Below are 20,823 nucleotides of genomic sequence, written 5' to 3'. Positions count from 1 at the left end.
CCTTTTTCTTCAACAAACTTGCTTTGCTGCTTGTGTACTGAGATAATAATCAGTCACTGTATTGCTTTACAGTAAGTTTAGACGCAATAGTATTTTCCCATGTATTGAACTTTGCAATGTAAGTTTAGAAAAGTGTGTTTTAAACACAGAGTGCATTCATACAGCACTTTTATGTATGCCTAAGTGCTTTGACTAACGTTTACATTTTGATGGAGGCATCTGGGGGAACTCAGTGTTCAGCATTGCCCAGGGATACTTTGACACATGGTGATCTACTGATGTTCTGATTGGTAGATGACCGCTCTACCACCTTAATCACAGCCGCCCATGGAATAATAATAGCTTATTTTACTGTTAGTAAATTTATGTTTGTGAGATCGGGTGTGATCTATGGTTTGGATACAGACAAAAAAAATGAGGCCCTCCCTGTCTGTCAGCTTTGGTAGTGTTACATTTACACTATTTAATAATAATATATAAAAATAATACAAAGAAACTGACTAACAAGACAAGCCTATAGAGAGTTTATAGAACTTCTCGTGGCAAAGCTAATGTGTTTGACACAACAATGCATGCAACACCGTGATTCAATCTTATAAAGCTGCTGGACAGGAAAGGCTGGAAAACAAAAGAACAACAACAAAAAACAGTCACGAAGCCAAGTTGGAGTTGGCAGAGCTGAAGATGCTTAGGGAGTGACCAGAATGGGCAGGATTTAAAATGAGTACGTCAGAGCTGAGGTTGAGCACTTTGGAGAAAAATTAGAGAGCCAAGGCTGAGATAGTTTGGACATGTGCAGAGCCGGGATATTAGCTATACTGGGCAAAGTATGCTGAAACATGGAGCTTCCAGGCAGGAGAAAAATGGGATAAAGACCACAGAGAAGATTCATCGATGTACTGAAGGAGGTCATGCTGTGACGTGACAGACGAAGAAGATTGGGATGGCAGTAGATGATGACCCTTAAAGGTAGCAGTCGAAGGAAAGAGATTGTTATACGATTAATTTAGCGGCAGCAGTATATAAAATTTATATAATCATGTCTAGACTGCTCATCTTCCATAAAGTAAATAAAAACATATCCTGATATCTAATGATTTACTTTCATACTTTAAGCACTTTTTGCACATTTCATTTAAATATTTTTACTTAGGTAAAATATGAAAAGTATTTGTTTTAAGTGCGAGTACTTCTTTTACCTCAGATGAAAGGCTGTATAAAGCAGCGGTCCCCAAGCCCCGTGAGTCGTTTGGTACCGGGCCACGAGAGTTGAGGCTCAGGTGTGAAAAATATGGTTTTCAGGGTTTTTAATCGGTTTTTAAGAGTTATTTTGTTATCGTTTTTATCGTTAACTCGGTTTTCCTGGGTCTTTTCACGTGTGTTATGAATAAATCTCCTTTTTTTTCGGTACCGGTACTAGTTTTATTTTGTTGTATTTATCCGCGACACCCTAAAGGCCGGTCCGTGAAAATATTGTCGGGCATAAACCGGTCCGTGGCGCAAAAAGGGTTGGGGACCGCTGGTATAAAGGATGCCTCTGACCCCTGCAGGGAGCGGAGAGCTTTGTTTAACACGGCATGTGAAACCATAAGGGGCCACAGGGGGGAGACAAGCACGCACCAACTTACGTCTTTAAACAAGTGACGCATCCAATTCTGAGAAAACACTCAGGAAACGCGTTCATTTTACATGCAAACGGATGTCCGCCTGTAATTTGTGCAAGACACCAAAACCTATGCATTGCTTTATTAAGGCGTTTTTGTGTAGTCACATAATTAACTGAGAGATTTTTGAAGTCAAGAACGTGCGCAGTCACTCATGCCATAAAGTCCCTGCCTGGAAGCCATGCTAAAAACAATCAGCACACGAGCACGTGAACTCTTCCGCCTCGAGACACTCCCAGCAAGCACGCAAACCAATCAACATCAGAAGTGAACAGTTTGACTCTTAACAGTCTTTCCTCATCTCTAATTCTGCCGCTTGCTTTGCTTGCTGTACCGTTAGTAATGTAACCATTTCCACTGTGTCTGGTGTTTTTCCTGGTATTTTTCACTGGTCGAGGTGGCTCACTTTCTCATGCTGCCGTGAGGAGCTGCTGCTGCTGCTGCTGCTCTCCTGCCTGGCTGCGTCCAGCTATGGCGGCCGTGTATAGCGGATCCCATACCTTAAGCAAGGATGATGTGAATTACAGGATGCATTTCCGAATGATAAACGAGCAGCAGGTCGAAGATATCACAATCGAGTTTTTCTACAAGCCGCACACGATAACGCTGCTGACATGCACCGTGCTCAGTTTGATGTACTTCGCGTTCACAAGGTGAGTCGCTCACAGCTAGCGCTCGCTAATGGGTTAGCTTAGCTGTGCTAGCAGGAACAGTGATGCTCAGAGAGCGCCAGGTACACTAGGAGGCTAGCTAACTATAGCGTTATCTTTGCGCACTTACAGTAATTGGGAATGGGTCACATTCTTAATCTGTGAGGTAATTAGACTTTAACCTCGTCAGATAGCAATAATCCATTAGTTATACAATGGCACCAAATAGGGGACTCTGTTTCCTGTGTTGGCATTAGCTACAACAGTGTAACTAGCAAGGGCATGACTCATAATGTTAGATTTAAAGTATTTTTTTTGCTTTATAGGATCTCTTTATCAGCTGTTTAGAAGCTTAAAGCAATTTTAAAGAGCATCCACATCACTTTAGTTTTAAGTAGGATGTTAACCATACTTGTAAAAATGTGCCTTTTAACTTAATATAAGCAGTGATACTGAGGTTAACTGACTGTCGCTGAGATTTCAATTTTCTGTTTCCCCTCCCTGTCTGCAGAGATGATGGAAACCCTGACAATAATCTTTGGGTGGGGGTCATTCTGGTCATCTCCTTCTTCCTTGTCATCAGTGTTTTGGCATTTCCTAATGGTAAGACAGCACAATATTATTTCTGTGAAGCTCAGTCAAGTGTGTTTGCATAAAGGACCTTAATTACAGTGGCTTAGAAGGAGCTTCACACACACTTGTGTTTTATAGAACTGTAAATAACACCCTGCTTCTCACAAGAAGATCTGTAGCTAGAAAGAAAGAGGAACTTCAGTAAAGACCTTACCATTAGTGAAATAAAATGAACTGCTACCCACATGGCTATTTTCTACCCTATCTGAGAAGTCAAGAGAACTTTGTTACTACATGTCTTTCATGCAGCGTCTTAATATACCTCTCTTTAGGTCCATTCACCAGGCCACACCCAGCGATATGGCGAATAGTCTTTGGTGAGTATTTTTCACACAATCTATCTTTATTCAGATCTTTGGTTTTCCTCAACTAACATTGTGTCCTTCTGTTGCCAAGGTCTGAGTGTTCTCTACTTCCTGTTCCTGGTTTTCATCATTTTCCTCAACTGGCAGCAGGTGAAGCAGTTGATGTATTGGCTGGATCCAAACCTGCGCTATGCCAAAAGAGAGGCAGACATAATGGTGAGCGATGGAGGCTTGCAGCAAAAATCATTTTCCTGTTGATTTACATGCTCTACTTGTGGCACTATCCGAGGGATTATTAATCATTTTAATGAGGCTGCATGCACTTCTGCTTGCAGGAATACGCTGTGAACTGCCATGTCATCACCTGGGAGAGAATCCTGAGCCATTTTGACATTTTTGCATTCAGCCATTTCTGGGGATGGGGTATGAAGGCACTTCTCATTCGAAGTTATGGATTGTGCTGGACCATCAGTATTACGTGGGAACTTACTGAGGTAGAGATGCACACAGCAGATAAGGTTGCCATCGCAAGCTGTCACTTTCTCTCTGCCCGCTGGCCTTTCTTTCTTTGTTTCTCTTGATAACGGTGAAGTTTTCAGGTCATCTAAGCTGGGGATGTCAGTGGTTTATCCTGTGGAGAATTGTGGCGTTTGATTTTACATATTCCTTCAAAATATTGCAGGCTACGTGCATGTATTGTGTACACTATTCTGTTAAATGTTCTTTTTCTGTGTCCATAGCTATTCTTCATGCACCTGCTGCCTAACTTTGCTGAATGCTGGTGGGACCAAGTCATTCTCGATATTCTGCTGTGTAATGGAGGGGGAATCTGGCTTGGCATGACTGTCTGCCGCTTTTTGGAGATGAGAACCTACCACTGGGCCAGTATTAAGTATGAGTTTATGTTGTGGGATGTGTTTACAGCTATGTCTAAACTTTTATCCTCTTTTGCACTAAGTTATATTGTAGATAAGATTCATAAATTGTTTTGAAAGTAACCCCACATCTTTATCAAGGGGGATTGGTTTGAAAGATTCATGTGATGGTATTGCTTTCATGTAGCTTTGTCTGCTAACATTAACATAATACTTACTGAAAATCTATCTGCATGCCTTTGAAACCCTCCTTCTATGCTTTCCATCCAGGGACATCCACACCACCACAGGGAAGATCAAACGAGCCGTGTTGCAGTTCACCCCTGCAAGCTGGACCTATGTACGCTGGCTTGACCCAAAGTCTTCTCTGCAGCGAGTGACGGGCGTCTACCTGTTCATGATCATTTGGCAGGTGGGTCCGTGAGAAATCTGCTTTTGTCGTCTCATGGTGACTTAGTGATGACTAGTCAGAGATCATCCTGTGTGCTCTGCCGTCTAAGTCCTGGCTAATCTGATTGGCTGCAATCTAAAACCTATCCCACATGTACCCACATAATGCTCAAGTGTCCTGCTGGCTGCATGTTAAAAGCTTATCCCATGAGAATGAGACAGGCTGAACTACTTGGGAGCATTTTATGAAAATGAGAAAACGATGGAGAATTTAAGTTAGCTTCATTGCTCTCCACTGGAAAGTCGAGTACAGCTGCCAAATTTTCTAGCCACAGGCTGCCAGGGTGATGAAAGCTAAAGGCTGGTGTTCCTCCACTTTTTGTGTTTGGTGATGAAACGGCACCATCCTCCACTTTCTCTCTCTCAGCCAGTTGAGAACTCTCTTGAGGCCTTAAATAGTAATTAGCAGTCTTTTAGAATTAGTTGAAGAGCTTGCGCATGGCACAGCTGTATTCCACATGGTGACAGTTGAGCTGCTCTTCACTAAATTCAACCACACAGGCTCCTGGCCAAATGAGTGAAAAAACATTGCTGCAGGTCCTCCGCCTCATTATCTGCCAATGCGGGCTTTTACAAAGGCGCCCTCTAAATGCACTGCTGTGACTGTTGCCAAACTCTTAAGTGTGACTTGCATTGGGAGAGAATTTTTTTATGGTGTCCTTAATTCAACCCAAAATTAGTTCAGTAAATGTTACAGTTTTCTGAAATGAGTAAGCAGTGCAATTGTTATAAATATTCTCCCACCAGCGTGACAAGATTCCTGTTTTGATCTGGTACTGTGCAGTGTTTTTATTACTTGTCCCACATCTTCAGATAGTGTCCCACAGTTTGACTACTTCTGCAGGACATGCACTTTTCCATTGTCTGGTTTTTACCCCGTGGATACAAAGGGAAGGCTTTTTACTATATTCACAAGATATATTTAGTTTTTGTGGGGGTTTTGCTGAAAAATGTTTTTCAGTTTTGCGTGGGTGGTTTAATACAAAGTGAAGTGAGGCAATATATGGGTATTTTTGGATTAGAAAATAGCCAAAATTGTCAGATATGGCTCAAAAAAGTATGCCAATTTATGGACACATACAGCCCGAAATAAAATAAAAAAAAAAGTGTTAAGAGAAATAAAGTTAACAGAGAAATAAAATTGAAGGTGTTCAGATTACCTCTCAGTACTGTTGCTGTTTTCCCACTTTATTCCCCACACAGACACAGTGTTTGCCTCACATTTAGTTTGTTGTGATGTGGTCCTCCCACCTACAACAAAAAACCGTGGATGATATTGTTTGTCTGAATAATTACCTGAACAATGATAAAATATACAGTGATCTATTTTATTAAATCAGAGCTTTACAGCTTACTATATTTTTCCTGCACGGTTATTGTACAGGCTGGATGTGAACCCATTCAGTCAACTTAACAACAGTACATAGCTGATCTATAAACAAATACAGCATACATTTAATTAATACAAATTTTAATTATGTGCTTATTCTAATGTGGCATACACATGTGAGAGAAATGTTAGATCCTTAAAAAACCTGGTGGAACAACAAATGAACCTCATGAGAGTAAATGTAGTTTGATGACACTGAACAGACTGCAGAGGTCTAAAGGACTAATTGTATTAGATCTAATTAACATATATCAGCAACATTTCTGTATTCACAGCCAAGTCCTTCTCATATTATCTGCTTGATTTTAAAAATGCTAAAATATGATGGAAAAAGTTGAACTGCAAGTTTTCCTGGCTGCCTTTGCATCCTTTAAATTATATTTTATAATACAGTATGTTAATATTAAAAAGGATAATGCAGTTCTGTTTATAACTAGTAGTACATGCTAATATATATTTTTGTCTTAAAACCACATTTGCCTTCAGATGTGCCTTAATTATTCATGTACAGATTCAAAAAGGTGCTGAAACATTCCTGAGATTTAGGTCCATATCAACATGACAGCCTCACACAGTTGATGCAGATTTATCAGCTGCACATTCATTATGTGAATCTTACATTAAGCACATCCCAAAGGCGCTCCCTTGGATTGAGATCTGGTGGCAGTGGAGGCCATTTGAGTACACAGTGAGTTAGGGCTGTTCGATATAACGATATATATCGGATCATGATATAAAAACGTCTATCGTTTCATTTTACGCTATTGTTTGTTTCGTGGTGTCGCAAAATAAACTGTTTACGGCAATATTTTTTCATCGCTCTGATGGTCACTGTAGTGGCTATATTAATTTCTTAAAGTTCTCTCTTTCTCTTATATGTAATATAACCACACTACAGACGGACAAGCGCCTGTTTTTATGCGTTGTCGTTAGCAACAGCGACGGTAACACCTTCGCATGTCCGCTTGTTTATGTTCCACATACACCTTTCACAATAAAGCTCAAGATCCTGTTGAGACTTTTCAAAATAAACTGAATCACGTGAAAGAGCAGATTATTTACGGATGAGAAGTAAAAAAAAAAAGAGCCGCCAGGTGCTAAAAAATAAACCTTAGACTCAAACGTTAGAACAGCCTTTTCCCCGCAGCACGCCGTGTAATAAATACAAAGAAAACGGCGGCCTTTACAACTTATGTCTAAAAATGTATAGTTTCATGCATCGGTTAAAACACTCGACTCCGGGTAAAGGACGCACAGCTGGAAACACTTCACGCAAGTCGAGCTGCCCGAGATTCACAGAATTTACAGAAAATGTTAAATTTTTGTGATTAATATCGTTATCGGGACGATAGAATTCTTATATCGGGATATGAGATTTTGGTCATATTGCACAGCCCTACAGTGAGTGAATGAGTGAACTCATTTTCGAGTTCAAGAAACCAGTTTGTGAAGTTTATCTGAGGTGTGCTACATGGTGAGTTATCTTGTGTCAATATTCCCAACACCATTACATCACCAGCAACCTGAGCTGTTTATATAAGAGAGATTGGATCCATGCTTTGGTGTCAGAAATCATGTTTCATCAGCCCAGGCAATGTTTTTCCAAACTTCTGTTTTTCAAGATTGATGAACTTATGCAAATTGTAGCCTCAGTTTCCTATTTTTAGCTGTTAGGAGTGTCACCCGGTGTGGTCTTCTGCTGAGGTAGCACATCTGCTTTAAGGTTCCATCTAACTTCAGCGGGTGGTTGATTAAATACTTGAGTTATGCACAAGTGCAACAGGTGTACCCAACAAAGTGGCCGGCTAGAGTATATTAAAGAGTTTTGTGAGTTTAAGTTTAAAGTTTCAGTATGGTAAAATGAATAGAAATGTCCTACTGTCTGAATAATTGTAAACAATGCTATACTTGCTTTTGTTTTTAACTATAGTTCTTTTTATCATTTTTTTCACAGCTTACTGAGTTGAACACATTCTTCCTTAAGCACATTTTCGTCTTTCCTGCAAGCCATGCTCTTAGCTGGTGTCGAATCCTGTTCATCGGTATCATCACAGCTCCAACAGTAAGGTATATCATTTCATGCATTTACCCTCATTATGTGGCAGGTGGGTAAAAGGAAACAGAGACACAGACTAGAAGTTCCAGTGAAATTTGCTAAAAATTTGCTTTGTTTTTTCCTTTAGGCAGTATTATGCATACCTAACAGACACACAGTGCAAGAGAGTTGGGACCCAGTGTTGGGTATTTGGGTAAGTAACCTGATTTTAAAGCTTGTTAATAATAAGCCTGCTTAACATCTTGTATTCCTATGAACATGTAGTGCTGTGTACACATAGCCATGAGCAGTGACAGCAGCTCAAGGAGGAGATGTTACCTGAGCTACCAGAGATTATGAACAGTGGTATTCATGCAGGCATTTCACTGCCTCACTCAAGGACTAAGCTGTCAAACAGCTGACCTACATCAGGAATATTTTTATCCAAAAAAGTTCAAATGTGTAGGTCAGTGACCCAAGCACTGCTCTCAGATAAAAGCCCAAAACTGACATGTTTGATTTGGATGTTATTTTTAGGTTTGGATTTCTCTTCTTTTTGCTACCAGTGAGTTAAAATACTGAACTATGTGTTTGTTTTGCCCCCTCCCTCTCATTCACAGGGCAATAGCCTTTCTGGAGGCTTTGGCATGCATTAAGTTTGGGCAGGACTTGTTCTCAAAAACACAGATCCTCTATGTGATCCTCTGGCTGTTGTGTTTGGTAAGGTCTATCGTGCACTGAAATGCGTATAATTTATTTTATACATATATTTTTGTTTTTTAATATGAATATTCTAACATATGATGAATGCTGCAAGTAATTTTTTACACATTTTCCATGAATCATTTTACAGTTTCTGTTCCCTTCATTCTGTTTTTAGGCCTTCATTACATTCCTGTGTCTGTATGGAATGGTATGGTACGCAGAAACATATGGTCCAAGGGAAAAGGTATGTTTATTGCTTTAGCTTTCATGAGTTTTTCCATTTAACTGCTTTAGACCTTGAAGCATTTACAAAGAATTTAAGGCCTTATTCACACAGGCCTACAGACCAGTCGACAATCCCCTGGCAGCCTCTGGAAACTAGTGTAGTCCCTGCACCAAAAACTTACCAAGACGAACTATTCACAGAGCAGTAGTGAAACTTGAAGAGCAGTACAACAAGAAACTGAGAACAATCCCCCTCAAAGTGAAAGCTGTGCTTTACCACTGCAACCAAAACATTTCAAATGAGACAACTTTTACTCTGAAGGTGTCACACTTTCAAAGTAAAAGTATCCCTGCTCAGCTGATAGCTAGTAAGTGTTAAGAGGCTATCGGTGCAGCACTGTATATGACCATTTTCAACCAGCGACCACTAGCAACACCTTGCCAACCGGTCTCACAGAAAATATAGTTTCCTTAGTGACCTGTGGTTGCCAGGAGTCTGAAGTTTTTCAGATCTGTTGAGGACAGGAATGATCGGAATTAGGAAAAACAATGTGAATGTCCATAAAAGCACTTAAAACGTGCAAATTGGAGTTAATTTCAATCCCAACTTGTTTCTTTATTCTCAGCCTTTCTAACAAATATACGGTTTGGTTGGCCATACCCCACACCCACAATCATTAACAATATAAAAAACTTTACTCACATATAGATCAGTGCAATAGCATCAGGCATCACACTTCAGTGCCTTTCTGTAAACTCTTGTTACGTCTAAATAAAGCTACAACAAACTGACATCTGTGCCTGAATGGCAAAAGGCCAAATGTCCTGGGTGAAGCCAACCATGCTTAATGCTCTGTAGCTAAATAATCATCAAAGATCATTAGTAAATATTAACATTCAAGGTTTTCCTTGTAGGGGTTGTTATCGGGTTGTTTACAGAGAAAGCTGTACGGAGTCAGTTAGCCGTGATGCATGTACAGTATGGTCTCTGTCCAGTTACAGGTATGTGTGTGTCATGTGTCTTAAACCTTTTCTCCCCTCAGAGCCTCTCAGAATGTGAAGACAGTAATTTCGCAGAGTTTGCTGACCATGTGTATGAGGGATTTAAAGGTACACTGACTTCACTGTAATTCATCCAGCACACCACATTAAAAAATGCATACCAGTATTCAGTTGCTGTCTTGTAAATGGGTGACCTCTAGTGTTTATTATAGTGCTTTACATATGCATACTCATACATGTGTGAGAAGAAACACAGTGCAGTTACATCTCTTTATGGGTTCATTTGAAATATGTGAGCTTCATGTTTCAGGAGAAACTGATGTAGACGGTGACAGCCCCAAAGCCAGACAGAGAAAGAAGGACTCAGGAAAGACCAAATCCATCAACGGTCTCGACAGCCAGTAGGAGTTGGAGGCGGAGGCTGTTGGGTAACCCAAAGTGTGAAAGATTACAGATGGAGAAGAGGGTAAAGCTACGACCACTTCCTGATGTAACCGAAGCCTAGAAAGCCACCCACCTACAGTAGATGGAGTGCAGACAGCAGAAGTGGAAAAACAGGTCCATGCAGTGTTATTAGGAGTGCACAGTGGCTCAGACTACAGAGATACACACGTTGGTGTGTGCTGTAGTCATAAAAGCTCCTAAACCACTGATCACTTTTTTTTTTGTGTTTGCTTTTTGGATGAAAGAGTGGGAGAATTTTATTTTGTGCGAGTGTGTGAGAGAAAGGTGTGGCAACAAAAACTGCCATTTCTAAATATAATTGCATGATCATTGTAGCTAGTGAGCTATAATTCAGTTATCCTATGAAGCAGTATCATTAAAGGCTAATGTACAATTGACTGGTTTATATCAACTCTGGTATCAAACCCATTTCAATGTTAAAAGCCATTATGTAGAATTTATCACTTAGTGGAGCGTCTATGTTTATAGCACAAAAGAAGCTAAAGCATTTTTATATAAATGTCTGTCACTGATTATCTATTTACATCATAGATGTTCACTATTTTATGTTTTTTAACTTGAATGTGGGCAGGAGTTCAATACCAGACAGCTTTAGCGTGGTAGGATCACCGGCTTGGGTCTGCGTTTGGCCTGTAATGAAGCAAAGCACACAGTTTAAGCACTTTGCAGAAAGTTTATTGAAAATACTGTACATTAAGTAATGTTCGAGTATTTTGTGAATCATTGTGACCTTGAGTGATTTTACTCTCCTTGTCCTCCTGTGGCTGCTAATTTTTTTTCTTTTCTTTTCTTTTCTTCTTTTTTTTTTTTACTAATAAGAGAAGATAATTATTCAAATTACTGCATGTATTGTCAGTTTTTCTGTCTGTGTCTGGATTGACCTTGTTGCGTATATTGCATTTGCATGGCTGACTCCAATCAAAACAAGTGTTGTAGTAGGAAACCGTTACAAGAGTCTTTGTATTCACCACACAGCAAGATGCCAGTATTGTTATGTGAACCTTTTTCACTGTCGTAGTAACATTTTAATTCACCCCTTGTGCCTGTTTGCATGTTTGTTTTGTTTTTTTAACTCCTATCTTCTTTCAGTTTCTATTAAGACTGATTTTTTTTGTGTGTGTCTTTGATTCTTCTGGCCTTGAGTATTTTATTTGAAGGTTATATTTCCATTTCATGTGTCAGTATCATCTCAGTACAGATATACTATCCCTCATAATCCTTGACAATCCAGACACTGACCTCTCTGGAACAGACCTGGCTCCCGTGCTACATACAGTAGACACTAAATAGGACCTCGTCTGTGGATTTAGATGTCATTTGCCAAAAACAATTCTGCTGAAAACGACCTGTGCTGTTCTTTTCCACTGTGAAATGTATTAAAAGTGTTTTCATTTCCTCTTAATCTTGTTTGGTCGTTTTTACTTGCTGTCACATTCCTATTAGCAGGAAGCCCCTCTGTGTTTACGTACTTAACAAGAGAAATTTTAAATGACATTGTTTGACCCCTGAGGGGTGTCCCGCTGCAGCAAAGGAGGGCTGGATTGGCTGATTCAAGCACGGCCCATAACAGATCAGATTTCACTCCGTCTGCACAGCATGAAACTCAGACTGAAATAGCTGCCGCATGCTGACCTACGGCAAGATGTATTTGAAGGTACGGTTGCTGTTCCTTTGGAAATAAACATGAGTAGTGGCAGAGCTGTGGCTGACACACTGTTGCACATTTAAGATTGTGCACTGAACTCCAGCCAGGCATATTTCTTTCTTTCCTTTTTTAAAAGTAATATACAGGCTTTTTTGTCACTGAATTTACTCTGTGATATCTTCAATTTGGGTTCTGTGACTGTTCCAAAGGAGGGCAGCAGAGAGCCTTAGTTATGTGCAAAATACCACGTGACAGTTGAGGCCTAAAAGCCCAGGGCACGAGTGCTTACACAAAATTGTGCTTCATATGCCTCTCTCCATGATTCTCTATTTCACCACGTAAATTGGCATTCTATTTTGGTTTCCTGAATTTGCTGCTGCCTGCATCAGCTGACTGAACCATCCCACAGGGTTTAAAGAACAGGATATTTCAGTCATGGCTAAGAGTCTCCAACATCGTGGCTGCCTCAGTCCAGAGGGGATCATCAGAGAGATACAGATCAACCTACTGGAGTGCAAAGTCTGCTTCGAGACGTTTAGCTGTCAGCAAAGGGAGCGCAGACCGCAGAACCTTTCCTGTGGCCATGTACTCTGTCTGGAATGCATCACAGCTTTGTCCCACCCTCTCCTGAGGAAGCTGGAGTGCCCTTTCTGTCGACAGTTATGCAGTGTTGACAGCACCTCCCACTGCCAGGTTCTTAGTGACCTAAAGGATCTTCTGTTGTCTCAAAGTCCCTCACCGTCTGCTCCTCCGTGTAGAGCAAAAGCTGGTTTTATCTTTCCCGCAGCTCTGACGTGCACAACTCTTCTCCTGCGTACTGCATTTGGTGGGTGGGGGACTCTTATCAACCCAACTGGAATAGCTGTTTTGGGGTCCTCAGGAACAATAGTTGTGGTCCATGATGGAGAAAAGAGAGTGGTGGTGTTCAATCTACAGGGAAAGAAGCTGCACAGCTTTGGGCGAAAAGGAGCAGCCAGTGGGGACATCTGTTACCCAGTGGACGTGGCAGTGACCCCAGCTGGTCACGTGGTTGTGACTGATGCAGGTGATAAAGCTGTAAAAGTGTTCACATCCAGGGGGAATCACATGTTGACAATCAAAGATTCCTTCCAGATGCCCTGGGGCGTGGACACTGACAGTTGTGGACACATCCTGGTCTCTGATGTTGAGGCCGGCACTCTCTCCAAGGTGAGGGTGGACTATAGTCACAGCGTCGTTCTAGAGCATCAAACAACCATTTCAGACCTTCAGTGCCCTAAAGCGGTGGCCTATTGTTGCGTGAATGGGAACACTGCAGTGACGGAGCATCTAACTGATGTCACCAATCCAACGGAGAGACACCAACACAGAAGGCTCAGGGTGTTTACAAAAGAGTTCCACCTCCTTTACCAGACAGACACTTTTAGCCTGACCCTGCAGTCCACAGTGAGGCTCAGCATCTCAGGTGTGGCGTTCGACAGAGATGGAGATCTAATTGTGATTGACTCAGACCAGGGGATGATTTGGAGCTTAGGGAAGCTCCAGAGTGGCCCAGTCCGTACTCCTCTTGTGGGAGACCATCTTATTCGCCCTGTTGGATTAACGCTACTGAACAACCTTCTCATTACACTGGACAGTGGAGACCATACAGTGAAGATTTATTCTCCCAAATCTGATGCTGGACCTGTGACATAGTTTATGTATGAACAATCCCAAAGTAGCTGTTCAAGTGAGACAAATTCAATAAAGTGAAGTGAAATGTAGCTTATCACAGGATGAAGTGATGAGAGGTTGTATTAATTTATTTTTGTTGTTGTTTGAGTTGCCTTCTGTGACTAGTTTACAAGTCAAGTTTTACTTTAGATAGAGTGTAAAAATGTCATTGTGTTACTTTGAAAGTGTCAAAATAATAATAAAACAAAAGGTTGTATATGGTGAAACCATTTTCAGCAGGACGTCAGGTATGAAATTATGTCTGTTATTGTGTTAATGTTGTAGCAGTTGTTGAAAATGATGTTGTGTTATTTAATGACGTGTAATATAGCAATGTGATGATTCTCAGTCTCTGAACTGATCCAAGGCTTTTGAAAAATTATGCCAATTGAAACTATCTGAGAAATAAAGGTCCAGCTGCTAACAGCAGACAGTGAGACCATACATAGATAGTATAAACGTTATATGCCACAACTACAGATTATATGTTTATTTTTTCCGTGTATAACAGAAGACTTTTTAAATTAGATTATATCATATGTGTTAAAACAGAAGTTACAAATTATGTATGTGTGTGTGTGTGTGTGTGTGTGTGTGTGTGTGTGTGTGTAAGAGCTTTTTAATGCAAAACTTTAAGGTGATTGACAAATGGCAAAACTTAAACTTTAAAAAGAAATTCAAAGAAGCCCAGAATAAATGCTAATGTAACGGTTAGATTTGGCAGCTTGGGGATATAAGAGTGAAAAACAGACATTATTTTTAGGCTTTACGTCAACAGAAGTGAGGTGGTGGGTCAAAAAATGATTCTGCTAAACCTTATAATAAAGTTATATAACTGTAAAAATTTTTGACCCCTTTTCTTGCTTACCAAAAATGCAAATAATTAAACAATTCAGTGTGTATGTGTGAGAGAACTAAGCGCCAATAAGTCGTAGCCAAAAATCATATTTGATAACAACTGTTTAAAGCTGACTCCTAGCTCCGCACTGCCTCTCAATGCTCACTGATGCATGTGAACTAACTTGTCACACACGCTCACATTTCTCGTTCATTGGTTTCCCCCAATGCGCCGATGCGCCGGCGGGGTGCGTAAATCCTTTCCCCCTCTTTGGCACAGCCTCTCCAGTCTGCCAGAGGATAGCAGTCGTGCTCCCAGTGGAAGATGGCGGTGGGGATGCTGTCTGGGGCTGGAGCTGAGTGCTGGATTTGCACAAGAAGCGAACCCGGATGGATACTAAGACAAAAATGAACGCTTTCCCATCACTTCTCATCGAGGATCGGACTCATTTGGGATTGTTTAGCTAGATTCTTTTGCCCTGTTTTCTGGCAAAAAGCCGGGCTTTCTTGTCGGAGACTCTGCGTTGATAGCTGGGCGAATAGACAGGGTGGGAGTGAAAAGTGGACGAAAATGTCGGATACAAAGGTAAAAGTTGCAGTGAGAGTTCGGCCCATGAACCGCAGGGGTAAGTGTTATAACGACGATTTCTGCTTGCAGACTCCTTTTCTGTCTCCTTGGCTTCGTGCCACATTACCATAAACTTTTGGTTTCTTCGCCATTGCTGCTTTCAGTTTGAGTTGTGAGCCTGAAGTCAGACTTGAGAATAGTTTAAAGAAGGCCAAAGTAACTCCGATTTTATTCTTCACACCCCCGCATTCTGCTTCACTTTCCAAACAAACTTTTCTCTGCAGAAATTGAACTGAATACAAAATGTGTCGTGGACATGGAGGACAACCAAACTGTTCTGCACCCACCGCCCTCCAATGCAAAAGGAGAGAACAGGTAAACAAAACTCACATACTGTCAAGAGTTTAAATGAATATTTGTGCACTAAGTTATTTACAGAACTATTGTGCGTTAGGGCGCCTTAAGATTCGCTGTAGTTATGAGTGTTTTGGAAATGTCTGGTGACAAAAGCATTCAAAATGAGCAAATAACTGTACACACAGTGACCTCCTGTAGCAGTGTCTGAAAATACACTAAAGCAAGAGCACTTATAAACACTTTATCTTTAATTCAAAGGAGAATTTAGTCAAATAAAATATGTGCAAATGCAACGCTGCTGCTGCTGCAGCAAAGGACATGGTGTCTGTCACCCACCTGCTTGCAATATGATATTATGTTATGTAATTCATGTGAACTTTCCAAGAGTAATCATCTCAGGATAATAACACCACCTTGGTATTTTGCATGGCTGATTTGGGGTTTTCAAAGCCACGAGAGGAGGTTGAGCCTCTTTGATATGAAGACATGTACAAGGCTGAGCAGATAAATGTCTGGCCTCGGGGTGCCACTGTAAATCTCCGAAGTCAGAGGTAATTTGTCATGTTGCGTTCAAAGACATGTTGGATCACACTGATGGTTTTTAAAGACACAACGGGCTGCGCATTTTATCTAAGAGTAAAGAAAAGCTTCTAAGAAAGCTAAGCATCCTTTAACCTTTCACACTATCTGTGCACTCTGAAGGTCATTAAAACTTTGTGCTGTGTTCTGACATGATTTCATACTGTACTGAAGACAAGTCTGAAGCCACACAGAATATAGGCCAACGATGAGTGTATGCTCATAAATTTCATGCCTGTTAGCAATAGTCACAGATGTAATATTTCCTCCCATCATGGTTGGAGGATTTTCTGCTGTTTTTTTGGTTTTTTTGCGCTTGTTTTGCTTTCTCTCTTGTCACACATGGTTAGACAGCTGACCTGATTACCAGCAGGCGCAAATAAAGCTAAAAGGATGCTCAGTCTGAACACAATCCAAGGTTCTTTGTTGCCCCCCCCCCCCCCCACCCACACACAGCATATTTATAATTTGCGTAATGTCCTTACTGATTAGTTAAAGTGAACAAACAACTCTTCGAGCCACAGTGTGACTGCTGAATATGAAGCCATAGGAGGCAACTGCCTCCAGTCAAGGCTTTTCTCGTGGCCTGCACCCAGCCTTGTTAAAGTTTTCAAGTAACTCGCAGTCAGCATCAAACAGCGTTAAGCTCACTCGCCCAGCAGCTCGGGTACACGCACATTAACCTGTACTTAAGGCAATTATCACAACAGAAATTACCATACAGTGGCTGCTTTCCAGACAGTTAAACAAATCCCGCTCACAGCTAACACATGTGGAACGGGAGAGCTGAACAGAAAGCTGCTGTGAGCGAGCGGTCAGAGGAGCGACAGTAACCGAGATGCAGATACGTGCATTATATTCGTCTCAGAGTCAGGATGTTTCAACTCCTCCCAGTTGCCATGTTGATGGGTGAGACACAAACACATTTCACATTTTCATCCAGCGTGAGTTTCCATATCTGATTAGATGCTGTATCAGTTATACAGAGATTCCTTTCATGGAAGCTCAGTTAAATGTTTTCAGCTTCCCCTGAATTCACCTTATTAGATCCTGGAATGGTTTGTTGTCTAGCTGCACATCAGCCATGACCTTCTGTGCTCTGACTCGCTTTGGTTTTATTATGTCTCATCGCTATTCTATAGTGCAGTCCAGGCATATAATTACTTGTTAACATTTCAGCACTAGTGCTGTGTGTGTGTTTTGGGTCTCTGTGCTTAGGCTGCCACGGTTTTCCCAAACCATATAATTTTCCCCTTTTGCTGCTTGTGGAGCCACAAAAGAGGATACCCTGATCGCTAAGACTTTGCCTTGTTTTGAAGACACCTGTTCCTGTGTGTTGGGAATGTGTCAGATTGAGTGGGTATTAGCATACCAAATATGGCTGACCAAGATCCTGGGAACTTTTTCTCTCTCATGGGAATGATGAGGCACAGCCCTAGAATGGGATAAGCAGTAACAGATATTTTTAATGTAGACACGTCTTAATTTAATAGGTATTTTGTTTATATCTTTGGCTGCATATTTTGAAATTCAGGATTTATAAATGGAAAAAAATGACAACATCTGGATCTCAGTGAGACTCTTTTTGCTTCAGTGGTTTTGCTCAGTGCCTAAAATTTTTTAATATTGCTTCAGTCTGATGAAATACAGAAATGATGTCTTTTTGGGAGGTGGAATCGAGTGAATGAGTTTCAGGTTGGACAACACCTCTAAAAACGTGACTCATGTAAAGAATTTAAAGAAAGGATTTCGTTTGAAGCCTCTGCACCACAGAACATTATGGCTACACTCATGACTCCCACCCCACTCTCTTGTTTCCCTGAGAATTGAAGAGTAAGCTCAGCGGTTTGCAAATGAAACGTGGGCTATGACTTCAGGGCTAGAGGTTAAATTTCCTAAGGTTCGTCTTTCGTCTGCTTGCTAAGCTGGCACAAATGGCATATTTGAAACAGGAATCTGGGAAAGGTTTAGTTTTCATGTGACAGTCAGTCACAATCAGGGTGGGGGTGGACAGGCAGTGAAATACCTGAGGCTGCTGTCTGCACAGGGGATGAGTGCCTGAGCAATATGACCAAAAAAAACTCTCTTCGACTCACACAATAGAGCCATATTACATCTATCAAGTCCCAGCATGTCCGTCAACGTGCAACAACTGAATACAAGGTCATGTTGTGTTGGAAAATCTGCTTTATGTAAATCTCTTGCTTGTCTTGTTCAGATGCACAGTTATTGGAAAAGACAAGAGCTAACCACAATCACTTTTTAGACAGACGCAATGGAGTCTGTTTTATGTCACATGGAGGTGCTGCCTTTTGTCTTCCATGTGGTCATTTTTTTTCAGAAGGCATTTGTCTTTGTCCTGTCGAATATGCAAGTTTTTGGGGCTTCTCATCCCCCATGTCACTCTAGCTCTGCAGTCCTGCATTTCAAGATGATTAGTGGAAGCATGTCTTTATCTGATAATGTCTGTCCCCAAGCTTGTAATTTCACGTCTAATCTCTTCTTATCTCCGATGGTCACAAGAGCTCAATTGGGTTTATCTGCACTTACTAGTGTTATCTTGCTTACTTGAATATGTAATCTGTGCGGTGTGGAGTGCAGCTTCAGTTAAAAAACCCGCTGCTGCTTCTGAAATTTCATGAACAAATACATTCTTTTAAATATGTTCAGAAAGATGAGTAATTTGGTCCCGAATGTCCTGATTTCTCTATTTTTCCTAAATGTTCATTTTTTTGAAATAAGGAACTCAACTTTAAAATGTTGTTCCGAGAAGATTTTTGCAACCCTTACTGTCTTTGCAATTAATAATAATTAAAAATCCAATCAAGCAACACCTGTAATACTTCCATATAAATAATTTAACTGGATTAAATGTAATTCTTATTAATATAATGAAATACTCTGTAATGTGTTTTGCCGCCTGATGGGCCTCAGATTCAACTCTGAATCAGTTTCATTTCTCTGTTATTTAATTAGCTGCAGTTTACATGTTGAAGCAGCATTGGTGTGAAGGTGGAAGAATAAAAAGCTGAAACAGAATGGGATCCAGATCGCCTCCATGTTTGCTGTGTCATCTCCCATCAGGAGTGCTGAAAGTGAAAGTCAGTTTCTGATTTCATTGTTGTTTGCCTTATAGACTGTTTCAAGATGCAGTGCTAAAAATCAGAGGGGGAAATACATTTTATTTAGATAAAACACAAAACAAAAAGCAGTTTATGTAGTAGGTGAGGGATTCCTCTCCATCCTCCCAGCATATCACACCCTGTATTACAAGCTGCACACAGTAATTAACAAAACAATATATTTAAAAACTAATTTACCTTTATGTGGCGTTAGCTAGCTGCTTTTAGCCTTCATGCTAAGCTAGGCTTAACATATTTTTTTAATATTTACCATATAGACGTGAAGTTTACTAGCAGTCTTTTCATCAAAATCTCATCAAACTTTTCCAGAATCTCAAATGTCTCCTTTAAATGTAATCATCCTATGTTTTACTAATGCTTTTTAGCATCCAAGAACTTTATTTGTTTGCTAACCCTCACTAAAACACAGCTAATAAAGACACTGGGCTTTCTGCACTAAGGTGTTGGGTAGACATGACAGTGCACTGTTTTTTTTAGAGCCTTGGTCACATTTTCTCTTCGTTGCACATCAACAAGTGTCATCCAGATTTCCAAAACAAGCCTTTACTAAATGACAATGCTGCTTTGTCCACTGGCCGACCTCAGGAATGCTCTCTTTGTTTTTTCACTGGTGCTTCTCATGTGCCAATAATCAACATTAAAATCTTATTCTCACAGTTAGTTGCACACTATCAGCACAGATTTTCACTTTAAGGCTGCTTTCTTTGCTATTAGGAGAAAGTGCTAGCAGCACGCTGATATAACAATTACATTCCCTTGAGGACTGTTCCCTGTTTGTTTAGAGGGTGGGACATTGTTTACATCTTGATCCGGAATTGAGAAAAGATGGTGCCTTCCCTCTTTGTCAGGCCTGTGCCTCATTAATCTCACATGTGGCCTCTAATTCTACAGGCAGTATTTGTGAAAATTCACTCTCAAACACTTTTTCTTCTATAATTATTCTGGTTTTTGTTCCTGGCGTGATTCTCTGAGATGAGGCCTTTTTGAAGTTTTTGAGCCTGCTTGTTATATTCTGTTTGCTTTCATAATGAGGTAGTGTTTTATTGTGGACTTGCTTTTGGTCTCGTTCTGTGGAAGTGGAGCCATTCAAGCCCATACCTCTGTTAAAATTACATTTCTGCCTCCAATTAATGACATTAATGATGTGATTTGTACTTCTTAAACATTCTCACTCTGGCTTTTGTTATTATCCTCGCCCGGCATATGCCAGATCTATTCAGCTAAGTGACATCCAGCAGGCAGATGGGGTTCATGAGCGGTGTGTCCCAGTAGTAAATGTGTCACTTCCTTTTCTCTTCATTTGCTCAGTACTGTACCGAACTAATTGATGAATTGCACTTCTTTTCTGGCTTGTTTGGAACTTACTGGATTTAAGAGTAGATGTGGTCTGTGTTTTAGCATACACACACGTAGCCTGGTGACCCACCTTGTCACATTGTTGTCAGAAATGCCAGAGAGGATCAAATTAGACCCTGCCTGCATCATATGTTGCTGTTAACATTTGTTATGGAAACCTCGAGGTACCACACAGCAGTTGGTATGAGCATCACGTGTGCTGCTGGTGACAGTGCTCTTCATTAAGGGTTGTTTTGGAGATCGTAAA

General features: G+C 40.7%; 3 protein-coding genes across 7 annotated transcripts in view; all 3 read left to right on the top strand.

Moving 5' to 3' along the window:
* Positions 1–1,595: 1,595 nt before the first annotated feature.
* ptdss1a (phosphatidylserine synthase 1a) lies at positions 1,596–11,801 on the top strand. The gene is made up of 13 exons (XM_085473646.1): positions 1,596–2,317; positions 2,826–2,917; positions 3,220–3,264; positions 3,344–3,468; positions 3,588–3,746; positions 3,993–4,144; positions 4,398–4,539; positions 7,922–8,034; positions 8,151–8,216; positions 8,623–8,722; positions 8,883–8,951; positions 9,976–10,042; positions 10,245–11,801. Exons 1-13 carry the CDS (start codon positions 2,136–2,138, stop codon positions 10,337–10,339), a joined length of 1,407 nt encoding a protein of 468 aa, XP_085329772.1. The 5' UTR covers positions 1,596–2,135; the 3' UTR covers positions 10,340–11,801.
* A 457-nt stretch (positions 11,802–12,258) lies between these two features.
* LOC146698509 (E3 ubiquitin-protein ligase NHLRC1-like) lies at positions 12,259–14,084 on the top strand. Its single transcript, XM_085472686.1, has one exon. The coding sequence runs from the start codon at positions 12,480–12,482 to the stop codon at positions 13,716–13,718; it is 1,239 nt and encodes a 412-aa protein (XP_085328812.1). The 5' UTR covers positions 12,259–12,479; the 3' UTR covers positions 13,719–14,084.
* Positions 14,085–14,853: 769 nt separating this feature from the next.
* Positions 14,854–20,823, top strand: part of kif13a (kinesin family member 13A) — a 37,766-nt gene continuing 31,796 nt past the window's right edge. For all 5 annotated transcript variants that reach the window (XM_085473644.1, XM_085473642.1, XM_085473641.1 and 2 more), the window contains exons 1-2: positions 14,854–15,199; positions 15,426–15,516. In XM_085473644.1, the coding sequence (XP_085329770.1) occupies positions 15,145–15,199; positions 15,426–15,516 (146 nt within the window). In that variant the 5' untranslated portion in view covers positions 14,854–15,144. The remainder of the gene's footprint in view (positions 15,200–15,425; positions 15,517–20,823) is intronic.

The sequence above is a fragment of the Copadichromis virginalis genome, linkage group LG11 (assembly GCF_057382275.1).
Source record: "Copadichromis virginalis isolate Kocher_CV1m ecotype Utaka linkage group LG11, C_Virginalis_male_GT1.1, whole genome shotgun sequence".
Taxonomy (NCBI): Eukaryota; Metazoa; Chordata; class Actinopteri; order Cichliformes; family Cichlidae; genus Copadichromis; species Copadichromis virginalis.
The sequence above is the reverse complement of the archived record's forward strand: the minus strand, read 5'-3'. Positions and strand labels throughout refer to the sequence as shown.